At 66.3% G+C, this 19,079-nt stretch overlaps 2 protein-coding genes across 4 annotated transcripts; one reads left to right on the top strand and one right to left on the bottom strand.

The window, feature by feature from the left end:
• Nucleotides 1-4,485: 4,485 nt before the first annotated feature.
• On the bottom strand, nt 4,486-10,314 carry LOC101682312. Its single transcript, XM_045074622.1, has 6 exons — nt 10,081-10,314; nt 8,875-8,948; nt 7,035-7,152; nt 6,501-6,551; nt 5,474-6,184; nt 4,486-4,952 (listed from the first exon to the last, which is right to left on the bottom strand). The coding sequence occupies exons 1-6, from the start codon at nt 10,312-10,314 to the stop codon at nt 4,806-4,808; spliced, it is 1,335 nt and encodes a 444-aa protein (XP_044930557.1). The 3' UTR covers nt 4,486-4,805.
• A 317-nt stretch (nt 10,315-10,631) lies between these two features.
• On the top strand, nt 10,632-17,783 carry NUDT14 (nudix hydrolase 14). 3 transcript variants are annotated; one of them, XR_006605073.1, is made up of 6 exons: nt 10,633-10,805; nt 13,777-13,820; nt 14,414-14,478; nt 14,633-14,870; nt 15,347-17,266; nt 17,467-17,607. XR_006605073.1 is itself a non-coding variant. In XM_045074554.1 (5 exons), exons 1-5 carry the CDS (start codon nt 10,644-10,646, stop codon nt 17,566-17,568), a joined length of 564 nt encoding a protein of 187 aa, XP_044930489.1. In that variant the 5' UTR covers nt 10,632-10,643; the 3' UTR covers nt 17,569-17,783. The 3 variants fall into 3 exon arrangements, 2 of the variants coding, with proteins under 2 accessions (XP_044930489.1, XP_044930488.1); XM_045074554.1 differs by lacking the exon at nt 15,347-17,266 and having other exon boundaries at nt 10,632-10,805; nt 17,514-17,783; XM_045074553.1 differs by lacking the exon at nt 15,347-17,266 and having other exon boundaries at nt 10,635-10,805; nt 17,467-17,783.
• The last annotated feature ends 1,296 nt before the right edge of the window (nt 17,784-19,079 follow it).

The following is a 19,079-nucleotide window of genomic DNA, read 5'->3' as shown; positions in this document are numbered from 1 at the left end:
TGCCCACTCCCCAGAGCCTCTGGGGCAGTGGGTCGGCCAGACCTTGATCACCTGCTGACCCACAGCCCGGAGTGTGGTCTACAGAGTGGGTGGCAGAGGGGAGCTGGCCCAGAACCAGAGCTCCCGGTTCCTGTCCAAGCCAGAATCTAGCTGGTGAAGACACGGATGGTCACAGCCTCTCCACCGTCCCACCCATCTGGCAGGGCCCTTCCTCGGCCAGCCCCATCCTGCCCCTCTCCCCAGTGCCCTGGAATCCCTTGGGCTTCCTTCCTCTGAAGCCCCCATGTGGCTTGCCTGGAAAGCAGTCCCCACGCGCCCCATCAGAAAACTGCCCCAGGCATTCCAAGGGGAGACTTAATCAGGCAACAGAGGGCTTGGAAGGCTACAAGAGCAGCTCCACAAGGACAGTGGGGCACCCCGGAAACGAGCTGTTGCCCCGGGGGGGCGAGGAGCCAGGGGAGAGCTGCTGCCCAGCCCCAGGGGCTGGAAGTGCCCCTCTGTGACTGCTCCCCTCCAAACGCAGGGCTGTGACACAGGGGGTGTGCAGACCTAGCGAGATGTCACACAGCACCCAGCACAGCGCTGGGACACAATAGGCACTTTACAGAGGGCATTTACCAAGGGACTAGTCCCCCACCAGGGAGAGAGGGGAGCCTTACCACCCTGTTGCCTTGGCCTTAGCAGCTGGAGGTCCCAAGGTCTGGGAGATGCTTGAACTTGAACCCATCTGAAAGGCCAGTACCAAGTAGTTCTAGGGAGACTGTGAGTGACAAAGGAGATTGGGCCAGAGGGGCAAGTAGAGCCCCAGACCGACGCCACACAGGGTGCCTGCCCCCAGAGCCCAGAGGGGCAGTGGGAGGGCCTGCCTCTGCACCCCCACACAGGCTGGGAGCAGCCAATGCCATGCGGTCCTAGGCCTTCCCCTGGTCTGTGCAGCAGGATTTCCAACAGGAGCCTGGCTGTGGGGCCACATGGGCCAGGCCCGCACAGGTGTCAGGGATGCTGAAGGAGAAGGACCGTATGTCACCCAAAACAAGGTGGCCAGTCCCACGCTCTCTTCCGTGGGGACCACGAAGGGGAAGGGCAGGGCACGGAAGAAAGGTGTGTCTGGGCAGGACCCCACAGTGCAGGGGAGCAGCGGTCTGGCCGCCAGGGGTTTTGGTGTGAGCATGGCAAAAGCCTCAACAGGCAAGAGGGTGGTTTTCCAGGGCCGTGCCCAGAAAGACCGAGACGTGTGCGTGCACAGAGAGGGGTGGTGGGCTGGGGTAGTGGCAGGGCTCCTTGAGGTCACATGGGGCCTTTGGCCCTGGGGACTACAGGAAGGGTAAAACAGAGTCGGGACCCCTGGGTGGTGTAGCTGGTTGGGCATCTGACTCTGGATTCTGGCTCAGGTGATGGTCTTGGGGTCACAGGGTACAGCCCCATGTCCGGCCAGGCCCTCGGCAGGTCTGCTGAGAGAGAGGTCTGCCGAGACCTCTCTCCCCCTCTGCCTCTGCCCCTCCCCACCCAGTGTGCACTTTCTAAAAATAAACACATCCTTTAAAAGTAGCGTGTGGGGGCGCCTGGGTGGCTCAGTGGATTAAGCCTCTGCCTTCAGCTCGGGTCATGATCCCAGGGTTCTGGGATCGAGCCCCGCATCGGGCTCTCCGCTCAGCAGGGAGCCTGCTTCCCCTTCTCTCTCTCTGCCTGCCTCTCTGCCTATTTGTGATCTCTGTCTGTCAAATAAATAAATAAAATCTTTAAAAATAAAAAATAAAAGTAGCGTGTGGTCAGGAGATGGCCTGCCAGGCTGAGCACCCTTCAGAACACATCAGCGCCAGAAGGTCGCAGGGAAGGACTCTCGGAAGAGCTTGCGGCCTCTGTCAAGGGTAGAGGAGAGAGGTCAGCATCCTTCAGTTCAGCATGAGCCTGGTCCAGCGCCTGTCCCGGCCGCCGGGTCCTCACCCCTCCTCCCACAGGGGTTCAAGGGTCACATCTCCTGCCCCAAGGTCCTGCCCTCACACCTCTTCTCCGTAAGGGAAAGACCCCAGGGGGAGCCCTCAGGATCCTCCTGCTACTGCCAGGGGCTGTCCCTACCCGGCAGGCCGGTCCGACCTCCCCAAGGGTCCGGGTCTGACTGCCCGGGCCGCTCTGGACGGCGCACTGCCCAGGCCCCTGGGCGTTGTCAGTTTCAGCCCCTACATGGCGGGCCTTACTGGCCTCGTACCCAGGGCTGTCCACCAGCCACCTTACCCCCTCATCCAGAATGCAGAAGGAGGCCCAGGCAGCCCCATCCTCATGGCTCCCTCGACCCTGCCCTGCTCGCCAGCACTCGTGGCCCACCCCCCTACAGCCTGCAGGCATCCCGACCCTCACTTCTCTGGAGCAGGGACCCGCTGTCCCCCAATAAGCTCTCCTCGTGCACCCAGTATCCTCTGGCTGGGTCTCTCTCCTCCGGGAAGCCCCCCACGGCATCCCCCAGTCCCGTGGCTGCCCTTCTCCACGGCCCAGCTGCTGGGGGTGGGCTGAGGCCCGCAGGACAGGTGGCTGGGGGGCCCTGCCTGTCTTGGGGGCCTGGGGCGTGCGGGGCTCCGGCAGCACCCAGCCCAGCGGACTTGGCCGGAGGCTCCTCTCTGGGAGGTCTCCGTGTGAGTCACCCCTTGGGCACAAATGCAGGAAGTCGCCATTCTGTTAGACTCTATTTTCTCCGTGGAGGGAAAGTCTGTCCCACGAAGGGCATTGTTCCCCGGGTTGCGTCTTCCGGGTGGGCCCGGGCCGCCCTGCGGCTCATGCGTTTTGGGGGTTCCAGGCCCAACTGCTCCCCTTTGAGACGTGGGGTCGCCTCGAGGCTGGGAACATGGGTGGGGTGTAGCTGTCAGCTCTGGGGAGACGCGGGCATACCCATGAGGCAGCGTGTGACCCAGGAGCCCGGGTCCGGAGTGTTGGGGCTCAAGTGAGGTCAGGACTGGGATTCTACACACACCCCGCTGGTAGGCTCTCTGCCTGCTTGTAGGCCTTGGGGTCCTGCCTGGGCTCACGCCAAGCCTGCCTCCCTCGCCCAAAGAGGACCACCCCCGAAGCCTCCCTGCCCCCCCACAGCCTTTGAGACCTGGCTGGGGCCTGCTGTCCCACTGTCCCCAGGCCAGCGCGGCTCTGGCCCACATGAGCCCCACGGTCCTGGGGGGACCCTGCCATGGCTGGGGTACAGGGTCGGGCCAGGCCCCTGAGGGCAGTGGTGGGGCAGGCCTTCCCATAGTTTCAACCCCGACACTCTGCCCCACCGCTGCCCTCGGGCTGACATCAAGCCCCACAAGGGGCACCTGGGGTGCCGGGGAGTACAGGAGTGGGTGTGGGGCTCACACCGCAGCTCATCTCAGGGCCAGGTGACGGGCTCGTGCTGAGAAGCGCCGGGCAGGGCCTGCAGGAGCCCCGGCGGAGAGGTGGGAGCGTGGGAGGTGGGCACGGTCTTGGGCTGGAGGGAGCCCTGCAGCCAGGAGGGCGGGCCCGGGTGAGTGTAGGGGCCTCGGGAAGGGTCGGGGCACAGCCTCTGTGTGAGGAGGAAGACGCCCCAGCCCCTGGCCCTGAGCACGAGGGTTCCTGCTGGGCAAACTCCGTGGTGGGGCCAGGGTGGCCAGGCCCAGGAGGAGCCCGGCTTGAGAGGAAAGTGGCCCTGAGGTTCTGGGCAGTGGAGAATGACAGACCAGAGATGGGGGCACGGGAAGCCAGAGGCGGGAGCTCAAGGCTCAGACAGAGCCCAGTGGAGGCGTGGATCCCTGAATGACGCTGAGACGTGGGGCTGGGGACCGTCCCCATAGGAGAAGGAATCAGGAAAGGTCATGGGGAGGCTTCTGGAACAGGGAGGGATGTGGAGCCGGCGGCCCTGTCCGGGCAGCCAGGGGAGGAGACAGCAGGACGGCGTTTCCCTGCAGGACAGACAGGAGAAGGGCTATCTTCAGGGAAACAGAGTCCACGGATTTGCTGAAATTACAGACGCGGGACTCGGGTGGAGAGGGTCTTCGGGGGGCCCAGGAGGCAGTGGGGATGGTGTCGGTGAGGTGTCCCCATGCACCCCCATCTCTTGCCGTCGGGGGTCATGCAGACCCCACCGCACCCTCCCGGCCTGCGGCCCCGCCCCTTCCTTCTCACCCCCTCCTCCACCCGCTTGCTCTGAAGCAAGCCCTGGGTATAGCTTCATACCTCCGCCCGGGTCGCTAAGAGACTGTTGCCCAGAAAGCGCTAACACCACCAGCACACGGGCGCCCAGTCAGGGCTCCAGGCTCCGGGGCGGCCGGCCCGAGGGCCCGCACACGGCCCATGCGCTGTAACCGCTTGACGTGCGTCTCGACCCTCCGTAGCCTCAGTTCTCCCTCCTGCTCGAAGACGCCCGACTGTCCGGCCCACCCGTCATGGCCACCGCGTCTGCCACGGAGCAGCTGTCCGGTGCGGGTCCATGCGCCGGCGGCGCTCAGCCGCGTGTTCTCCCGCTGGGAGGTGCACGGTCTCCGGTTCGTGTCTTACTGTATTTTCTCATTGCGGCAAAACATACCTAATACCCGGCTGCCCGTTTTAGCCATTTTAAAGTAATAGCGTCACGAGGGACAGGGAATGCCAGTACTCGGGAGATGACCAGCAGATCAGAAACCCATGACCTGTGCGCAACCACAAACACAGCTTCAGAACGCAGGAGGCCACAGACGCCCCGAGACCCACTCCGGCTCGTCTCTGCACACAGATGGCTCCGGCATCCGGCAGCAAAGACGTGAGCAGTTTGGATGATGCGGTGGAGAGAGGCACACTGTTTTCTAGTACACACGGCGTTCTCCAAATCAACATGTTTTGGGTCCCCAAAGAGGCCTCAGGACACGTTCAGAAGTGGAAGTGGCCACGGGGCAGGCAGGCGGCGGAGCTATGCCCCCACCCCGCGCTGCAGATAGCGGCTCTGATGGGGTTCCAGGCGCAGCCCAGCCGTCCTGCTGCAAAGGGAAAGAAAGAGTCCTCAGACGCGCCAGGGGCCTCACGCTGCCTCCCACGCACCGTCTCCAGCGCCCGGAGGAACTGCTCCATTACAACGAGAGCGTGAACCGAGCCAGGGAGCCAGGGGAAGGGAGCTCCCGGGCGAGTGGGGGGAGAGGTGTGCAGGACAGCTGTGCCCCGGGAGGCCTGGCCCGCCAGGTCAGACAGCGGAGGACGCGGGTTCCCAGGAGCCCCCACTCTGACACGCACCTGACCTATACGGGACGGTGAGAGGACCCCAAGGGGCAGAAGCAGAAGCACAGGGCAGCTCATCCTCCGGGTCTTGCCTGATGCCCTGACGGTAGGGGCCTGGTGTCCCTAGATCACCCGTGTCCGGGCCCACTGGCGGCGCCCACGGCTCCTGACCTCTCCAGGAGGCTGAGGCCAGACCAGGGCCCTGAGGCCCCACACCCTCCCTTGTCCCGGGGCCGTCAGCGAGCGCTTGGTCAAAACAGAGAGGGTGTAGCTTGGGGACACACACCAGCCGCGAAAGGTGGGGAACAGTCCCGCGTCCAGGGAGGCTACCCGGGGGGCAGCCCCCCAGCAGCAACCAGGCTGCCCAAAACGTGCTTTCTTCACCGGCTCCTGTTTTCTCTTCAAACTGATCTCTTCTGCTCTTCCGCAGGCACAGCACACGGCACACGCGACCATCCGGAAAGCGGTGGTCGCTTCCCCATGCCACTCCTGTGGCCGGGTGCCGAGTCGGGGGGCGCCCGCGGCGGCAGGGGCGACGACACAGGATGTGGCGTGCCTGCCCATAGAGAGGCGCGCATGCGGCTCCTCTGGAGGAGACCCGGAGAACGGCGGAGGGGAGTGTGGGCCTCCGCGGCCGAGGTCCTCCCGGGGAGCCGCGCGGCAGACCCGGCCCGCTCCCGTCCAAAGCCCTGCCGGTGCTTTCACCACGGTCGCTCTGACTTGTGTGCGGAGCAGTGCGGTTAATGGTTAAGAGGTCACTGTTGAAGGGTGAGGGAAAAACAGCAAAGAGAGGGATCCGTACGGTCAGGTACGAGGACGCGTGTCCAAGCACCGTGGGGACAGCGGGGGCTGTCGGCACAGGAGTCGCAGAGGCAGGAGAGGAAGCCGGGGTGGCCCGGCCCTCGGCAGCTCTGCGGTTAACTTGAGTGGAGAGCCACAGGCAGGCTCCAATGGTGCAGCTCGGGCCAGAGGCCCGAGGTGTCCCCGATACCAAAATCTACGCCCCCGGAGGCTGGCCGGACAGCTGTACTGCACCCCCCATGAAGGACACACCTGCCCTGATGCACATGGGGCTCCCATGGCCCTGCGTTAAAGGGAACAGGACGGGGCATGTGGACCACCTTGGAGACACCAGAAGGGGAAGGGGGAGATACTAGACACAGGGACACACAGACATGTCTACGGACTGGAAGGGTCACTGGCTGAGGGTACAGAAACCCAGCCAAGATGGGACATGATGGCATTTCAGGACCCAGACACAGCCAGAGGGACAGAGGCCCCCACAAAGGGTCAGGGACTGGTCCAGCCATTACCGTGACGCCAGAAGGAACAGGTAGCCCCGTGGCCAAGCCAGGATGGACCACCTGGCCAGAGAGCAATCAGGAGAGGGTCCCAAGCAGTCAGCTTTCATGAGACGGCTCTCGAAGGAGGAAGGCCAGCAAAATGAGGACAAGGACCAGGGAAGACAAAGGCATGGGTCAATGACGCGGGGACGGAAGAGGAGGCCCCCAGGTCCAGGAGAAGGGGCACCGGCGCAGGGTGGTCACCGCACAAGACCCATCAGACGACGCCAGGCACGATGACCTGTGTTCTCCGGAGAAGCGGACAGACACACACATGCAGGAATGGGAGTCGCTCTGAGGGACGGGTCACCCCGTGCAGGCTGCGAGGCCACGGCTGGCGGGCGGCGAGCCACAGACCCAGCAGAGCCCGCCGTGGGCTCCACTCGGATCTCCCAGGCGGAGCAGACCCGCGTCCCAGCGGGACAGCATGGGGAGCGGATTCTCTCTCTGCTCGAGGTCCTGTGTGCACCCCAACTGATCGGACGAGGCCCACCCACACCGGGCCAGCGTCTGCTCCACGCGGTTCACAGACTCCAGCACCCGTCTCATCCGGAAACACTGGAGTCCGTTCCACTGAACCCCTGGGCGCCCGCGGCCCAGCCACGTGGACGGGGAAAGCGAGCTGTCACGAAAGGAGGGAAGACACACGATGACGAAACCAGAGGGTTAGATGTGGGAAGAGATGCAGGCAGGTGAGCTTCTCAGTGTCACGAAGGCGCCCCACACCCAGCAGGGCCGGAGCAGGGCCCCTGAGCCACACCCCCTGGGAGAGCATGAGGGCGCGTGCGTGCGCGCACGGGAGGCCGACCACCGCTGAGCTCTCCAGGCTGCGGGGCGGGGGGCGGGGGGCTGACCCCTCCAGGCCATCTCAGCTCCTCCTCACCATCCGTAGTCTGGGCTCGCTCGGGGAAGGCAGTGCGCGCCCTGGCCCACACCTTCCAGGGCACGGTCTCTGGTCCTCCCAATGGTGCCTTCTGGGCAAGGGTTTCCTCCCAGTTGCAAAACCCCACCCCTTCCCTGATGCCCCTGGGTCTGGAGGCAACGCCGGGGCCACGAGAGCCACACTGTGACCGTGAGGGTGAGCGAGGCTGACCTGCTGTGTGTGGGGACAGCTCAGGGGACCGCTCTAGGGCCTCCTCCTCCCAGGCTGTTTGGGCCACATGGTCAGCCACGTGCTGTGTGAGCTCCGGTGGGGTCGCTCCTGGCTGCCCCAGCCAAGGCCTTGCACGGCCAGAGGAAGATGCCTTCAAGGGGCATAACCATAACCAAGGCATAGTCCTGTAAGCATAGGCACGGGGGTGTGGGGGGCAGAAACATCAGGTCCAGATGTGAGTTCTGCAGCTGCCTGGTACATCCAGCCCTGACGTCACCACTGCCTCTGGCTCTCCCTGCAGGCAACACCCTCCATCCCTGGAGTCTCTCAGAGCAGGACCCCCGACCCATGCCCTCACCTCTCTGGACCCTGACTGCCCACTGCCCCCCCAGGAGGAGGCTGAGCCCTGGGGGAAGCGGGGCCGCATCTCTCTGCCCAGGCTGCTGGGGACTGCTCGAGCGCGCCCTCCAGCCCGGACTGTGGGGAAGCCCTGCCGGCCACCAAGGCTCCCAGCCCCCTGCCCCGCGGGGCTCGGCACACAGACACCCTCCCTCCGGTCCTGGCCTCAGCAGATGAGCCCCAGCTCCTACCCAGAGAAGGGAGGTGGCAGCCAGCAGAAGCCACCCAGGGGTCCCGCCAACGCCTGCCCACCGTGGAGAAGCAGGTCTCTGCCACGCTCTGCAGGCACTGAGCAGCCCTAGGGCCCTCCTGACACAGGCTCCTGCCTGACTGGGGTGTCCCCGGGCCCCGCCCTGACCCCCAGGCCTGCCGCTGTGGAACTTCACAGACACAGACGTGAGATGGGGAGACAAGCCTGGATTGCTGGGGTGAGCCCGAGGTCCCCACAAGCGTCCTCGGAGGAGGAGGAGGAGAAAGTAACGGGAGCGGCATCAGGGAGAGAGCCCTGGTGCCCATGTGGGAGCTGGCCAAGGCCGGGACAGGGCCTGCCCTGAAGCCTTCAGGAGGCTGTGGTGCCGCTGCCAGCTGGGCCCTGGCCCAGGGCGGCCGGTGTCAGACTCCGGCCCAGAGCGGCAGGATGCAGAGTGCGAGCCGTCCCGGGCCAGCACACCCGGGGGGCGGACATGGGGGCTCACAGCAGCCCAGCCCACTGGCTCCCTTTTCCTCCAGGGCTCTGGGACGGTGGCTCCTTGGCTTGAGCACCCGACAGCCTGGACATGGGATCCTTGTCCCTCCTACGGGGACCCCCAGTTCCAGGCCGCCTGCTGTGTGGTGGCCATACTCACAGCTCACCCGAGAGACTTGCCCACACCCTTGACCTTGGGATCCTGGCCCAAGGTCCACGGTGAGGCTGCGCCAGCCACATCCTGGACAGAGGGGAATGGGGGGAGAGGGGCTAGCTGGCTACGGTTAGCGTGCAGCATTCCTGTCCTCAAATCATCTGAATCTTGTTCCTTTCTGTGGCTGAGTAGTCCTGTCTTGGGGTCAGCTGCACAGTGGACCCGCTCGCCTGCTGGTGGCAGTGCGGCTGCCCTCCGGGCTGCTGTCCGTAGAGCGGCAGTTGGAGGTTGGGGTGCCCAGAAAGGCTGGGAAGCACAAACCCCTAGGTTTATGGGGGGTGATGGTGACTCTTTGACAACAGACCCCAGGAACCGTGCCTTCCCGTGGCTCCAGAACCCTGTGAACCTTCCTTCTGGCACAGGATGCTGTGAAGGAGCGCTGCCTTATGTGGGAACTGAGTTGCAGCAAGCCTGGCCCGGTGACCCTGTGCTGGGGGAGCTGCTGTCGCAGGGGGACCCCATGGCTCTGAGACTGCCATGCTGCACAGAAAGGACCCACGTGGGGAGGTGGCCAGCCGGCCCCCGCTGCTCTGGCCCCCAAGCTGAGCTGCCAGACGCGTTGCCCCACATCTGGCAGCTCAGCGGAGCCGTCTGCATGTGCAAGCCCGCTGAGCCTCCTGAAGGTGCCCGGGTCACTGTCTCCTGACCACACATGCAGAGAAACCCCATGGCAGAGCTGCCCAGCTGAGCCAGACTCATCCTTACACCGAGACAGTGAGAGGCAGATGGGTGCTTCCAGCCACGACATTCTGAAGCCCCGTGTCTCGCTACCCAGCAACAGATAAAAAGACATGGGCATCAGCTTCAAGGCCATGTGGTCAGGGCCCCTGGCTATTCGCTGTGGGGCCACAGGTCAGAGAGCAGGAGCGGGGCTCAGCCCCCTGCCCCACCATTCTTAGAGGCCCCTGGGGAGCCAACGGCTGCATTTGGAAGAGGTCCCCAGATCCACCCCCAAGAAAGGAGTCCAGCTGCCCGGGCCTTTTCACAGCTGGGGAGGACCGTGGCGGGCCGGCCTTCCTGAGGGTGGGAATAGCCCCAGGCCCTAGAGGGGAAGGAGGCACAGCTCCCCAGGCTGGGAGCGCCAGCTCCTCAGCCGGGCAGGTGAGCGGAGGGCCTGTGTCTGCCTCGGCCCTGGTCCCGCCCCCTTCCCGGGCCTCGCCCTTCTTCCAGAGCTGCTGTCCTCCTGGCCACCAGGCTCCCCAGAAGGGTCTACACTGTCTCCCAGCGCCGCCCGCTCAGCGGTCCCGCGTGCAGCCGCCGTCCCCGTCCCTCCTCCTCTGGCAGGCTCCACCGGGCAGCCGCGAGCGCTGACCGCTCCCGCCAGGGCCCCCAGCTCTCCTGCCCTGGGGCCTGACCTCGCCCCCGCATCACCCAGTCTCAGGGCCGCGGTCATCCCGCGTGGGGTGGGACAGCTGCTCGGCTCCTCCCGCCAGGGCTGCCCCACGAAGTCCCAAGTCCCCCGAGCACGGGCGATCGCGTGTCCGGTGGGTTCCCTCCAGCCACGCTCGCGGCCGCCAGCCCGCACACCCCGCTGGACGCCGCCCGGCAGCCGGCTCCACGCGCTAGCCCCGCACTCGGCTCCCACGTTGGGCGGATCCGGGAGCGCCCCACCTGCGCGCCAACCAGGCAGGTGCTGCCCGCCCCGCCCCGCGCGCTCCCGCCCCGCCCCGCGCGCTCCCGCCCCGCCCCGCGCGCTCCGGCCCCGCCCCGCGCGCACTGAGCATGCCCAGGGCCGGGTCACGCGCCCGGCAGCCCGAGGCCGGCGTGGACTCTGCCCCTGGCCGGGCTGCTCCGCGCGCTGGCATGGAGCGCATCGAGGGGGCGGCGGTGGGCCGCTGCGCAGCCTCGCCCTACCTGCGGCCGCTCACGCTGCACTACCGCCAGGTGAGCCGCCCGCCCGCGCGCCTTCCGCGCGCCCCCGCCGCCCGGCCCGCGGAGCCCCGCCCCCGCCCCCCCGTCCGCGGGCCCGCCCCGGCCCCGCGGAGCCCCGCCCCCGCCCGCGGCCCCGCCCCGCCCCGCCCCTTGTGGAGCGCCCCAGCTCAGCTGGCGGGGTGGTTCGAGCCCGGTTCCCAGACCGGGTCGGGACACCTCTGGGGACGACCCATCCCTCCGAGGAGGCTGTGCGGGGCCCCAGCACTTTTTGCAGCGGGACGTACGGGGCGCCTCGGGGGTCAGGGAAAGCTTCCTGGAGGCGGTGGTCTTCATTCTTGGCAGTGGAGGTAGGGTTGTGGCGTGAGGAGGCAGCAGCGGGATCTGGCAGAGCACTGGGGAGCCTCTCCAGCCGGGCTTCCTTCTGAGGGCACCTCCGCTGCCCAGCACGCAGGCAGGCTGCGCCCCCCCAGCCCTCTCCTCCCGCCCATCCCCCGGCCACCGGCGAGAGCAGGACCACGTGACTCCCTGGGCACCGCGCATAGAGCAAGTTCCCGAGGAATGTCTGTGGCCAGAGAGAAGCAGCTCCGTGGTTCGGGCCCCTCGCCTTCTGCGCAGCGGTCCGGCTGCCCCCAGCGCGTTGCCGGGTGCTGGAGTGTCTCCCCGCCTTCGGGACGAGACTGCCCTCCTGCCTCGCTGACAGCACACGTGGTCCAGATGTTTGATGCTCCCCTTCCCGGCCGCCCCTGGGCTGGCAGCCCCCTGTCCACTCCAAGGCCCTTCCTCTCCTAGCTCTCACTTGCACCCTGGCTCACTGTTGGCTCCAAGGGGACAGGGAATTCATGTCCCTGGGATGGGCCCAGGTTGGCAGTGCTGGCCTGGGACCGAAGCGGGGGTCAGCTGAGGGATGGTGGAGGTCGCTGCCTCCTTGGCATTGACTTTGGGTGGCGATGTCTGATGATGGCTGTGCAGCCCCCAGGGGGCTGGGGCTGGGCTGGGGGCAGTGGGTGGGCACGGGGGTTTGGGGCACACAGCGGCCATGTGGCATGTGGCCACCATCCTCTCTCCCCGAGCTCGAGTGCAGTAGCCTGTCAGTGCGGCTCCACCAGTGGGTGGTGGTGGCCCAAGAGAGCCAGGGCAGGCAAGAGGCAGTGGTGGGCCCCAGCTCGGGGAGCCGAGGCAGTGTCCCTTCAGGGGCTGTAGGACACAGGGCTGGGCCATGCGTGATGCAGAGGGACACCCGCAGCCATCCTTGGCCGGGGGAGGCATGGCAGCCAGACAGACCGGAGGCAGGTCACCCCCCCCCCCCCCCCCCGCCCAAGAAGGTTAACCAGGCCTAGGACCCAACTAGCTGGTCTGGGGCTCCTGGGGGTGGGTCTGGCTGGGCCTCACTGGGCCTCTCTGGCCCGTCCCTTAGCATCCTGCCTTGGCCGGACCAAAGGGTCTGACAGACATTTTGATTTCGAGCTGGGAAGGTCCCCGAGATTTGCAGGAGGTGACACTTATCCTGAAGGAGGCAGGAGGCACAACGGGCACTTGGCAGGCTGGGGGCGGGGGAGCAGGCCTTCTCTGGAGTGCGTCCTGGGCGGGCGGCCGGCCCTGCGGTGGCCAGACTGCAGGCAGGCCCGGGCTTGCCTCCTGGGGTTGGTGCCTCCCGACGGCCTCCCAGGCAGCCCGCCCTTCCCCTTGGGAACAAAGGCCCCTGCCGGTCTCCAGGGCCCTCTGCTTCCCGCAGAGCTCAGACTGACTTGTCCAGCGCCCCTTGGACCAGCACATGGGCCTCTGGCCGTGAAGCCCCTCTGCTTGGAATGCCCTTCCCTCGGGGGCCTCTGTGGCTGGTAGAGTGTCACCTCTTCCAGGAAGTCCTCCCACTTCTGCGGCCCCAGCTGCACGTTGTATGTGCCTGGCGTTCAGGTCCATGTCTACTTCAAGGCCTGCACAGAGCCCCAAGGGTGGGGCCTGCAGCTCTCCGGGGTCTTATGGCTGACCCAATGGCTGAGAGCAGATGGCCTAAAGGTGCTGGCAATGGGTGGCCATAGGGCAGATCCTCAGGGCCCTGGGTCCAGCCCCACTGGCAGAGACCCCTTGGGGAGGAGGCAGGACCAGGTGGAGTGGCCACTGATCATGTCCACTCGAGCCCCAGGATGGGAGCCCACCGTGTCTAGTGGTGTCCGGCTGGCAGGATTCTAGGCTTCTCACACACTGTGCGTGTTGGAACCCCACAAATGCCCCTCCTGGCTCCCCTGGTGGGCCTGGACCAGCCCGGCCTCGCACTGCCTCCTCCATACACTGACCGCTGCCTGGAGCCCTGGGAGCCCATGGCAGGGTGGTGCCCTGGCTCGGGGAGCAGGATGATGGAGACAAGCCACAGACAACAGGCCGACAGGATGCACGAGAGACAGCCCCAGACAGAAGCTGGGGGGGGCGGGGTCATCCCCTGTCCAGTCACCATCACTACATCACCATGTCCGGCAGAGCGATGCCCCCCACCCGGCTGGGGCACTCCCACTCCAGCCGCTCCTGGTGCCTGTGTACTCAGGAGGCTGGCCTGCCCCTCCTGCCTTCTTGTCTGTCTCCACTGGCCTGAGGAAGCTTCAGCATTGAAAGCCTGACCTCTGCTCCCGCTGCCCTGCCCGTCCTGCCCCTCCCCATGCCCCACACGGTGCTGCCTACACTTGGTGACAGCGTACATCTCTTGCAGCTCCTTGAGTCCAGCCTGCCCCAGGCGGCAGCTCACACCGGGCCTCGGATGCTTTTCTACCATGTGCTGTGATTTTCCGCCCCACCCCTGGAGAGGATCAGGCTGTCAGTGACCTCCCTCCCTAACCTGCTGCAGCTCCCCACTGTTGATGGGCTTAAGCCTTGGTGGGCTGCCCGGGTAGGGACTGGTGCAGTGGGTCTGTCTGGCTGGCCCAGGTTCACAGGGCACTTGCACGCATGCTAGAAGCCCTCTGGCCACCCCTGACCACTGCCCCGCATCTTTCAGAATGGCACTCAGAAGTCATGGGACTTCATGAAGACACATGACAGGTGAGAGCCCAGCCTGGCCCTGCTGCTGAGGAAGCCCTAGGCTGGTACCCCTGGGATGCTGGGGCTCAGGGGCCGGGAGTCCCCCCACCCCTGCCTTGCTACCTCCCTCTGGGTGCACCCATGTTTTTGATGCACCCGTGCTCTCTGGGTGTCCCCTTCTGGCTCCTGGCTCAGGCTGCCTGGACCGTAGTGGCAGCTGGGCCCTCTTGGACCTGGAAGAGGCTGTCTGGGTGCCCTCGTCCTCCCCTGAGCAGCAGGCTGTGGGCTGGACAGCAGGAGGCACGAGGGGTGTGGCCAGTAGGCAGCCAGCCAGCGGGGGCCACATGTCCCGTCAGTCAGCCGGCCTCAGCTGCTGCCACCCCCAACCTGCCTAGCATGTCCTTCCCCACCCCTGTGCCCTCTTCTGCCTGTGTCCTGGCCTGACTGTGGGGCCTTGGCATGCTCTGGCCCTGCCTGGGCCTCAGTGTTCCCATCTGAGTAAGGGACCAATTTCCCCCGACTGCTGGGGGGAGGAGGTGGGCTGGGCATGCTGGGAACAGGGGCCCGGGGAGGTGAGGTGAGGGTGTTGCTTCTGTGTCCCCCCCCCCCCACAGTGTGGCCATTCTCATGTTCAACTCTTCCCAGCAGAGCCTGGTGTTGGTGAAGCAGTTCCGGCCAGGTGAGGCATGCGGGAGTGGGCTCTGGGGGGAGGGGAGAGGCCCCTGGGGCCCTAGGGTCAGAATGTAGATGGGGGAGGGGCAGACTAAAGCCCGTTGCTGGGGGTCTAGCTTCTGCTACACAGCTGTGACCGTGCTCTGGCCTTCCCCAACCAGCTGTGTATGCGGGCGAGGTGGAGCGCCACTTCCCAGGGTCCCTGGCAGCGGTGGACCACGACGGAGCCCGGGAGCTGCCTGTGGCTCTGCCTGGCTCAGCGGGGGTCACGTATGAGCTGTGTGCGGGCCTCGTGGACCAGCCTGGGCTGTCGCTGGAGGAAGTGGCCTGCGCAGAGGCTTGGGAGGAGTGCGGCTACCGCCTGTCTCCCTCCGAGCTGCGCCGGGTCGCCACCTACAAGTGAGCGGGGTCGGACGTCTTGTCGGCACCGCCTGCGGGAGGGGATGAGCTGACAGGCAGTGAGCGCCCCGTCCCTGGGGGCGTGCAAGCAGGGCTCTTCTTCCTTGTTTTTCCACATGGAGGCGGGGGAAGGTTGGACAGAGAAGGCCCTCAGGTTGGGGTCCAGGCTGGAACCCAGGGCTCACGGGGGCAGCTCTGGGGCACATGAGCCCCCGCCCTTCGGCCCCTAGCCACTTGGGGCCAGCTCCGGGTGGCAGCTGCTACCCACTGAGGACTGAGCCTCTACTTCCTGTGGTGGGATTAGGCGCCGGTGGGGGGTGGTGGGAGGCGGAGTCACAGATCTGCTGTCAGCGGCTCAGAAATGAGGCTGGGGGGCAGGGGCTCTGGCATGGCTGGGGAGGGAAGGGGCTGTGGCCTGGAGCTGAGACTGCAGGCCTGTCCCCACCAAAGCCCAGGTGTCCCCCACCATGTTTCAGGACGAGACGTTAGGGTGAAGCCTGCCCACGTGCTGCCCCTTGGATGCCCTCACAGGTCCCTGAGCCTGGTAAAACGTGGGAGCAGGAGGACAGCCCCCTGCACGGGGCACTGAGCATGGCGCCCCGCAGCCTTCTTTCCAGGGGCAGGTGCCTGTGCCCTCGGGGAGGGGGCCGGTGGGGAGCTCTGCTTCGCAGCCTGGTGCAGGGGGGTCTCTCAGTGCTGGGTCCAGGCCCTGTGCCTCAGCTGCCCAAGGGCTTTGTCAGGGTAGCTCCCTGGGCTGGGGGCTGGGGGGCTGGGGCCGATCTCCAGGCCAAGGAAGGGACGGAGCCAGGGCTTGGAGCCCCCACGTGTGCCACTGGCTGCCAAGTGGTTGAGCTTGGTGGTCTGAGGGCCAGGCCTGCTGTCCACAGGTAATCTTGCTGCCGGTGGCCGGAGCACGGGGCTGGTGGGGTGGGGGACCCGTGGAGGAGCGGCTTTCCCCCGCCTTTCCTCAAGCAGGGTCTCGGGGCTCTAGCCTGATCTCAAGGGTGCTGGGGAGCCCAGGAGGACTCTGGGCAGCAAACAGCCTGGGAAGACTTGCATTTTGCAGACAAGGTGTGCCTGTGGGAGGTAGGGCTGAAGGGGCTGGAGTAGAGGTCGGGGCAGGCGTCCCTGGGGGCAGGACAGACAGCAGATGCTTCCTCTCGGAGCCAAGGAGAGCCGGGGGCTCCCCTGCCCGTCACAGGGGACAAGGCCCAGGCATTCCTCCGTGATCGCCCAGTGGAGGGCGGGGCTGGGTGTGTTCTTCTTGCCCCGGGTCGGCGTCTGTACCGGTCTCCTGCACGGGCCGGCGGAAGCTGTGCCTGGAAGCCCCACAAACTGGTGCTTCCGTCAAAGGTGCAGGCCGCAGCCCCTGCCGGAAACCGGCCATCAGGAGGGACCGTGTCAGCGGGTGAGGCCCGACTGGTTGGGGTGCCCCCTCCTGGGCAGGGGGGCGCAGAAGCCCCCCTGCGTGCTGGGCCGCCAGCGGGAGCAGCCCCCACCCTGCAGGTCTCTGGGCGGCCTCAGACACCCTCGGGTCCGCGTCTCCCGACGCGCACTCTTGCTCGACTCCCCTGCGGTCCTGGGCTGCAGACCGGCCTGCCCCCTCCCGGCTGCCCACGCCGCCTGCCTCGGCACTGCACCTGGGTGCCTGTCCCCCTCCTGGTGGCTGGCAGCCCCCTCTGGCCACCAGCCACCTAGGGAGGGGCTCCCTCTCACCCCCCCACACCCCTGCTGCCTCCGCAGGAGCCGTCCCCAGCCTGGAACTGGCATCCTAGCGAGGCTGGTGTTGGGGGCCGTCTGAGCCTGGGCCACACGGTTGCCACATGGGTCCTGGCTTCCAGCCAGCCCGGGGCCCTGGGTGCCGACTGGGTCTGTGCTGGGAAGGGAGGCCCTGCACGAGGGAGCTGCAGCCCGCGCTGCAGAGATCTCTGGCTTTACAAGCTCACAGTTGCCGTGGGGGTGCTGTCTGCTTCCTGGGAATGGAGCCTGGTGCTCAGGGGCTGGCCACACGGGTCAGGGTGTGGACTGGGGCCGTGGGCTCATCTGGGGCTCAGGGTCCCCTTCCCAGCTCATGTGGTTGTGGCAGAATCCAGCTCCTCGTCGCTGTGTGGCTGAGTGAGGGCCCCGTTTCCCTGCTGGCTGTTGGCCGGGGACCATGGTCCACTCCCTGAGGCCACCTGCAGGCCTGGACCACGTGGCCCCCTCATGTGGCAGCTTGCTTGGTTTACAAGGCCCACAGGACAGCGTCTCTGACAACTAAGCCTTCACTGAAGAGCTCACCTAATTAGGTCAGGCCCACCAGGATAATCTCTCAAGCTGGAAGTCAGCTGATGAACGCTCTCAGTTACGTGGGCGGAGTGCTTCCACCTTTGCCACACGACATGAGAGCCACAGAAGTGAGAGTCACCATGAGGCCGGGGTTCTGCCACCCTTGGGGGTGGCAGGAACCTGACGGGGGTGCGGGGGGGTGCATATCCTGGAGCTCTGCCTATCAGACGGGTCTCCCGGGCAGGGGTGGCTGGAGGAGGGCAGGAAGGGCCAGGGCGGCCCGTGAGGCCCGTGTGGCTGGTTCTGCAGAGGCCGTCTCAACCCGCAGGTCTGGTGTGGGACTCACTGGCTCCAGCCAGACTATGTTCTACGCAGAGGTGACGGATGCCCAGCGGGACGGCCCGGGCGGGGGCCTGGCGGAGGAGGGTGAGCTCATAGAGGTCGTGCACCTGCCTCTGGATGGTGCCCGCTCCTTCGCGGATGACCCAGCTGTCCCCAAGACCCTCGGCGTCATCTTCGGCATCTCGTGGTTCTTCAGCCATGTGGCCCCTGGCCTGCGTCCCCAGTGAGACTCCAGGGGCCCAAGACCAAGGCTAGTTCTGGCCACTTGGCCTGCAGACGAAAATAAAGGCTTGTGTGGCTCTAGCCTGTGTCTGCTGGCTCCGAGCTGTGACCGGGGTGGGCTGGGGTGGGGGGTGGAGGGACAGTGGCTCTTTCCCAGATGGGCCCTGGGGGTGGGTGTGCGCTCCACGAGAGCCTCTCACTCCACTGAGAAACCTCTGGCTGCGGCGGGGCAGGGGTGGCTGTGGGCGGCTGGTGGTGGGCAGGGCGCTAAGGTCCGGCCTTAGGCGGGGTCCCAGGGAGAGACAGGGAGGGTGGTGCCTGGCCAGGCTACCTGCTGGGGCAGGTGAGGTGGGGCTGGGGGGTTCAGCCGGGCTAAGCGCTCAGGCAAGACTGCGTGGTGGGCCACGGGGCAGCCGTATAGCTGTAGGGGTGGTGGCCGGGCCGGCCGTCAGGAGGAGGGACAGAAGTGCCTGCTGTGCGTTCTTGAGGGTACACGCTCCCGGCTCCGGGGCTGGGTTCCTTCTCCGGGAGCCCAAAGCCAGAGCCGCTCTGGATCTGGTCTCTTGCCCCCAGCAGCCCTGGCACGCCCTGGACTGTTGGGAGTTAGTGCCCGGATATCGCTCTGCTTGCCAACCAGTGTGGGCCTGTGAGGCCGAAGGACCCCCGCCACGCGTGCCAGCCTGTCTCGCGGGTCAGGCACTACAGGAGCTGCCTCTGTGGCCCTTAAACACTTGGGGTCACAGGAGTGCTTGGTGCCCACTCAGCTCCACACCCAGTAAGGCCTCCACAGGCAGTGGGTGGGTTGGAACCATTGCAGAGGGGGTGCGGGGATCTCGGGCATTTGCAGGATGGGGGCCCGGCCTGAGGGCTACGGAAGCTCCCGGAGAAGGGCCGGCCTGACCTGTCCCCTGAGCCCTCCCAGCTCTCCAGTTAGACCCATGGACAATGCTGTGGGTGAAGAGTTGTGGTGGTTTGGAGAGGGCAAGATGTCCGGGGCCGTGACTGTCATAGGTGGGAACTGGAGTGACCAGGAGCTCGGCTGCAGACCCCACTTAGTGCCCTGAGCTGCTGCGTCCCCTGGGACCGGGCCTCAGTCCGGCATCGAGGCGCATGCTGGGGAGGGCCATGCCTTTGCCTCTCACTGAGACCCCATTGTCAAGTGTGGGCACCTCATGTGGGCTGAGGTCTACTTGCCTCCCTGAAATCCCCCTGCTCTGGCCCCAGGCTGACCCCATGCAGGCAGGTGTTTGCTCCTGAGCATGCTTGGGGGTGGGGGGGGGTGTCCCTCCCTTCCTGCTGGCCTGGGGAGGGCTTGGGGCTCAGGCAGGTTGGGACCGGCACAGTGCAGACCGCCCCTGGGCCTGGCGGTGGAGGCTG

Source organism: Mustela putorius, unplaced genomic scaffold, assembly GCF_011764305.1.
Source record: "Mustela putorius furo isolate JIRA1106 unplaced genomic scaffold, ASM1176430v1.1 tig00000129_pilon_pilon_pilon, whole genome shotgun sequence".
In the NCBI taxonomy this organism is placed as follows: domain Eukaryota; kingdom Metazoa; phylum Chordata; class Mammalia; order Carnivora; family Mustelidae; genus Mustela; species Mustela putorius.
Note: the sequence above shows the minus strand (reverse complement) of the source record. Positions and strands in the feature narration are given on the sequence as shown.

What these genes read in the sequence shown, in the direction of transcription:
- LOC101682312 (XM_045074622.1), bottom strand. Translation starts at nt 10,314, where the DNA reads ATGACCGCGGCCCTGAGACTGGGTGATGCGGGGGCGAGGTCAGGCCCC. An exon ending in ACAGCAGCTCTGGAAGAAGG is followed by an intron (nt 8,949 to 10,080) that starts GCGAGGCCCGGG and finishes CCCTCTGTCCAG; the next exon opens with GATGTGGCTGGCGCAGCCTC. An exon ending in GGTGTGGGCAAGTCTCTCGG is followed by an intron (nt 7,153 to 8,874) that starts GTGAGCTGTGAG and finishes CTTTCGTGACAG; the next exon opens with CTCGCTTTCCCCGTCCACGT.
- NUDT14 (XM_045074553.1), top strand. Translation starts at nt 10,644, where the DNA reads ATGCCCAGGGCCGGGTCACGCGCCCGGCAGCCCGAGGCCGGCGTGGAC. An exon ending in GGTGAAGCAGTTCCGGCCAG is followed by an intron (nt 14,479 to 14,632) that starts GTGAGGCATGCG and finishes TTCCCCAACCAG; the next exon opens with CTGTGTATGCGGGCGAGGTG. An exon ending in CGCCGGGTCGCCACCTACAA is followed by an intron (nt 14,871 to 17,466) that starts GTGAGCGGGGTC and finishes CTCAACCCGCAG; the next exon opens with GTCTGGTGTGGGACTCACTG.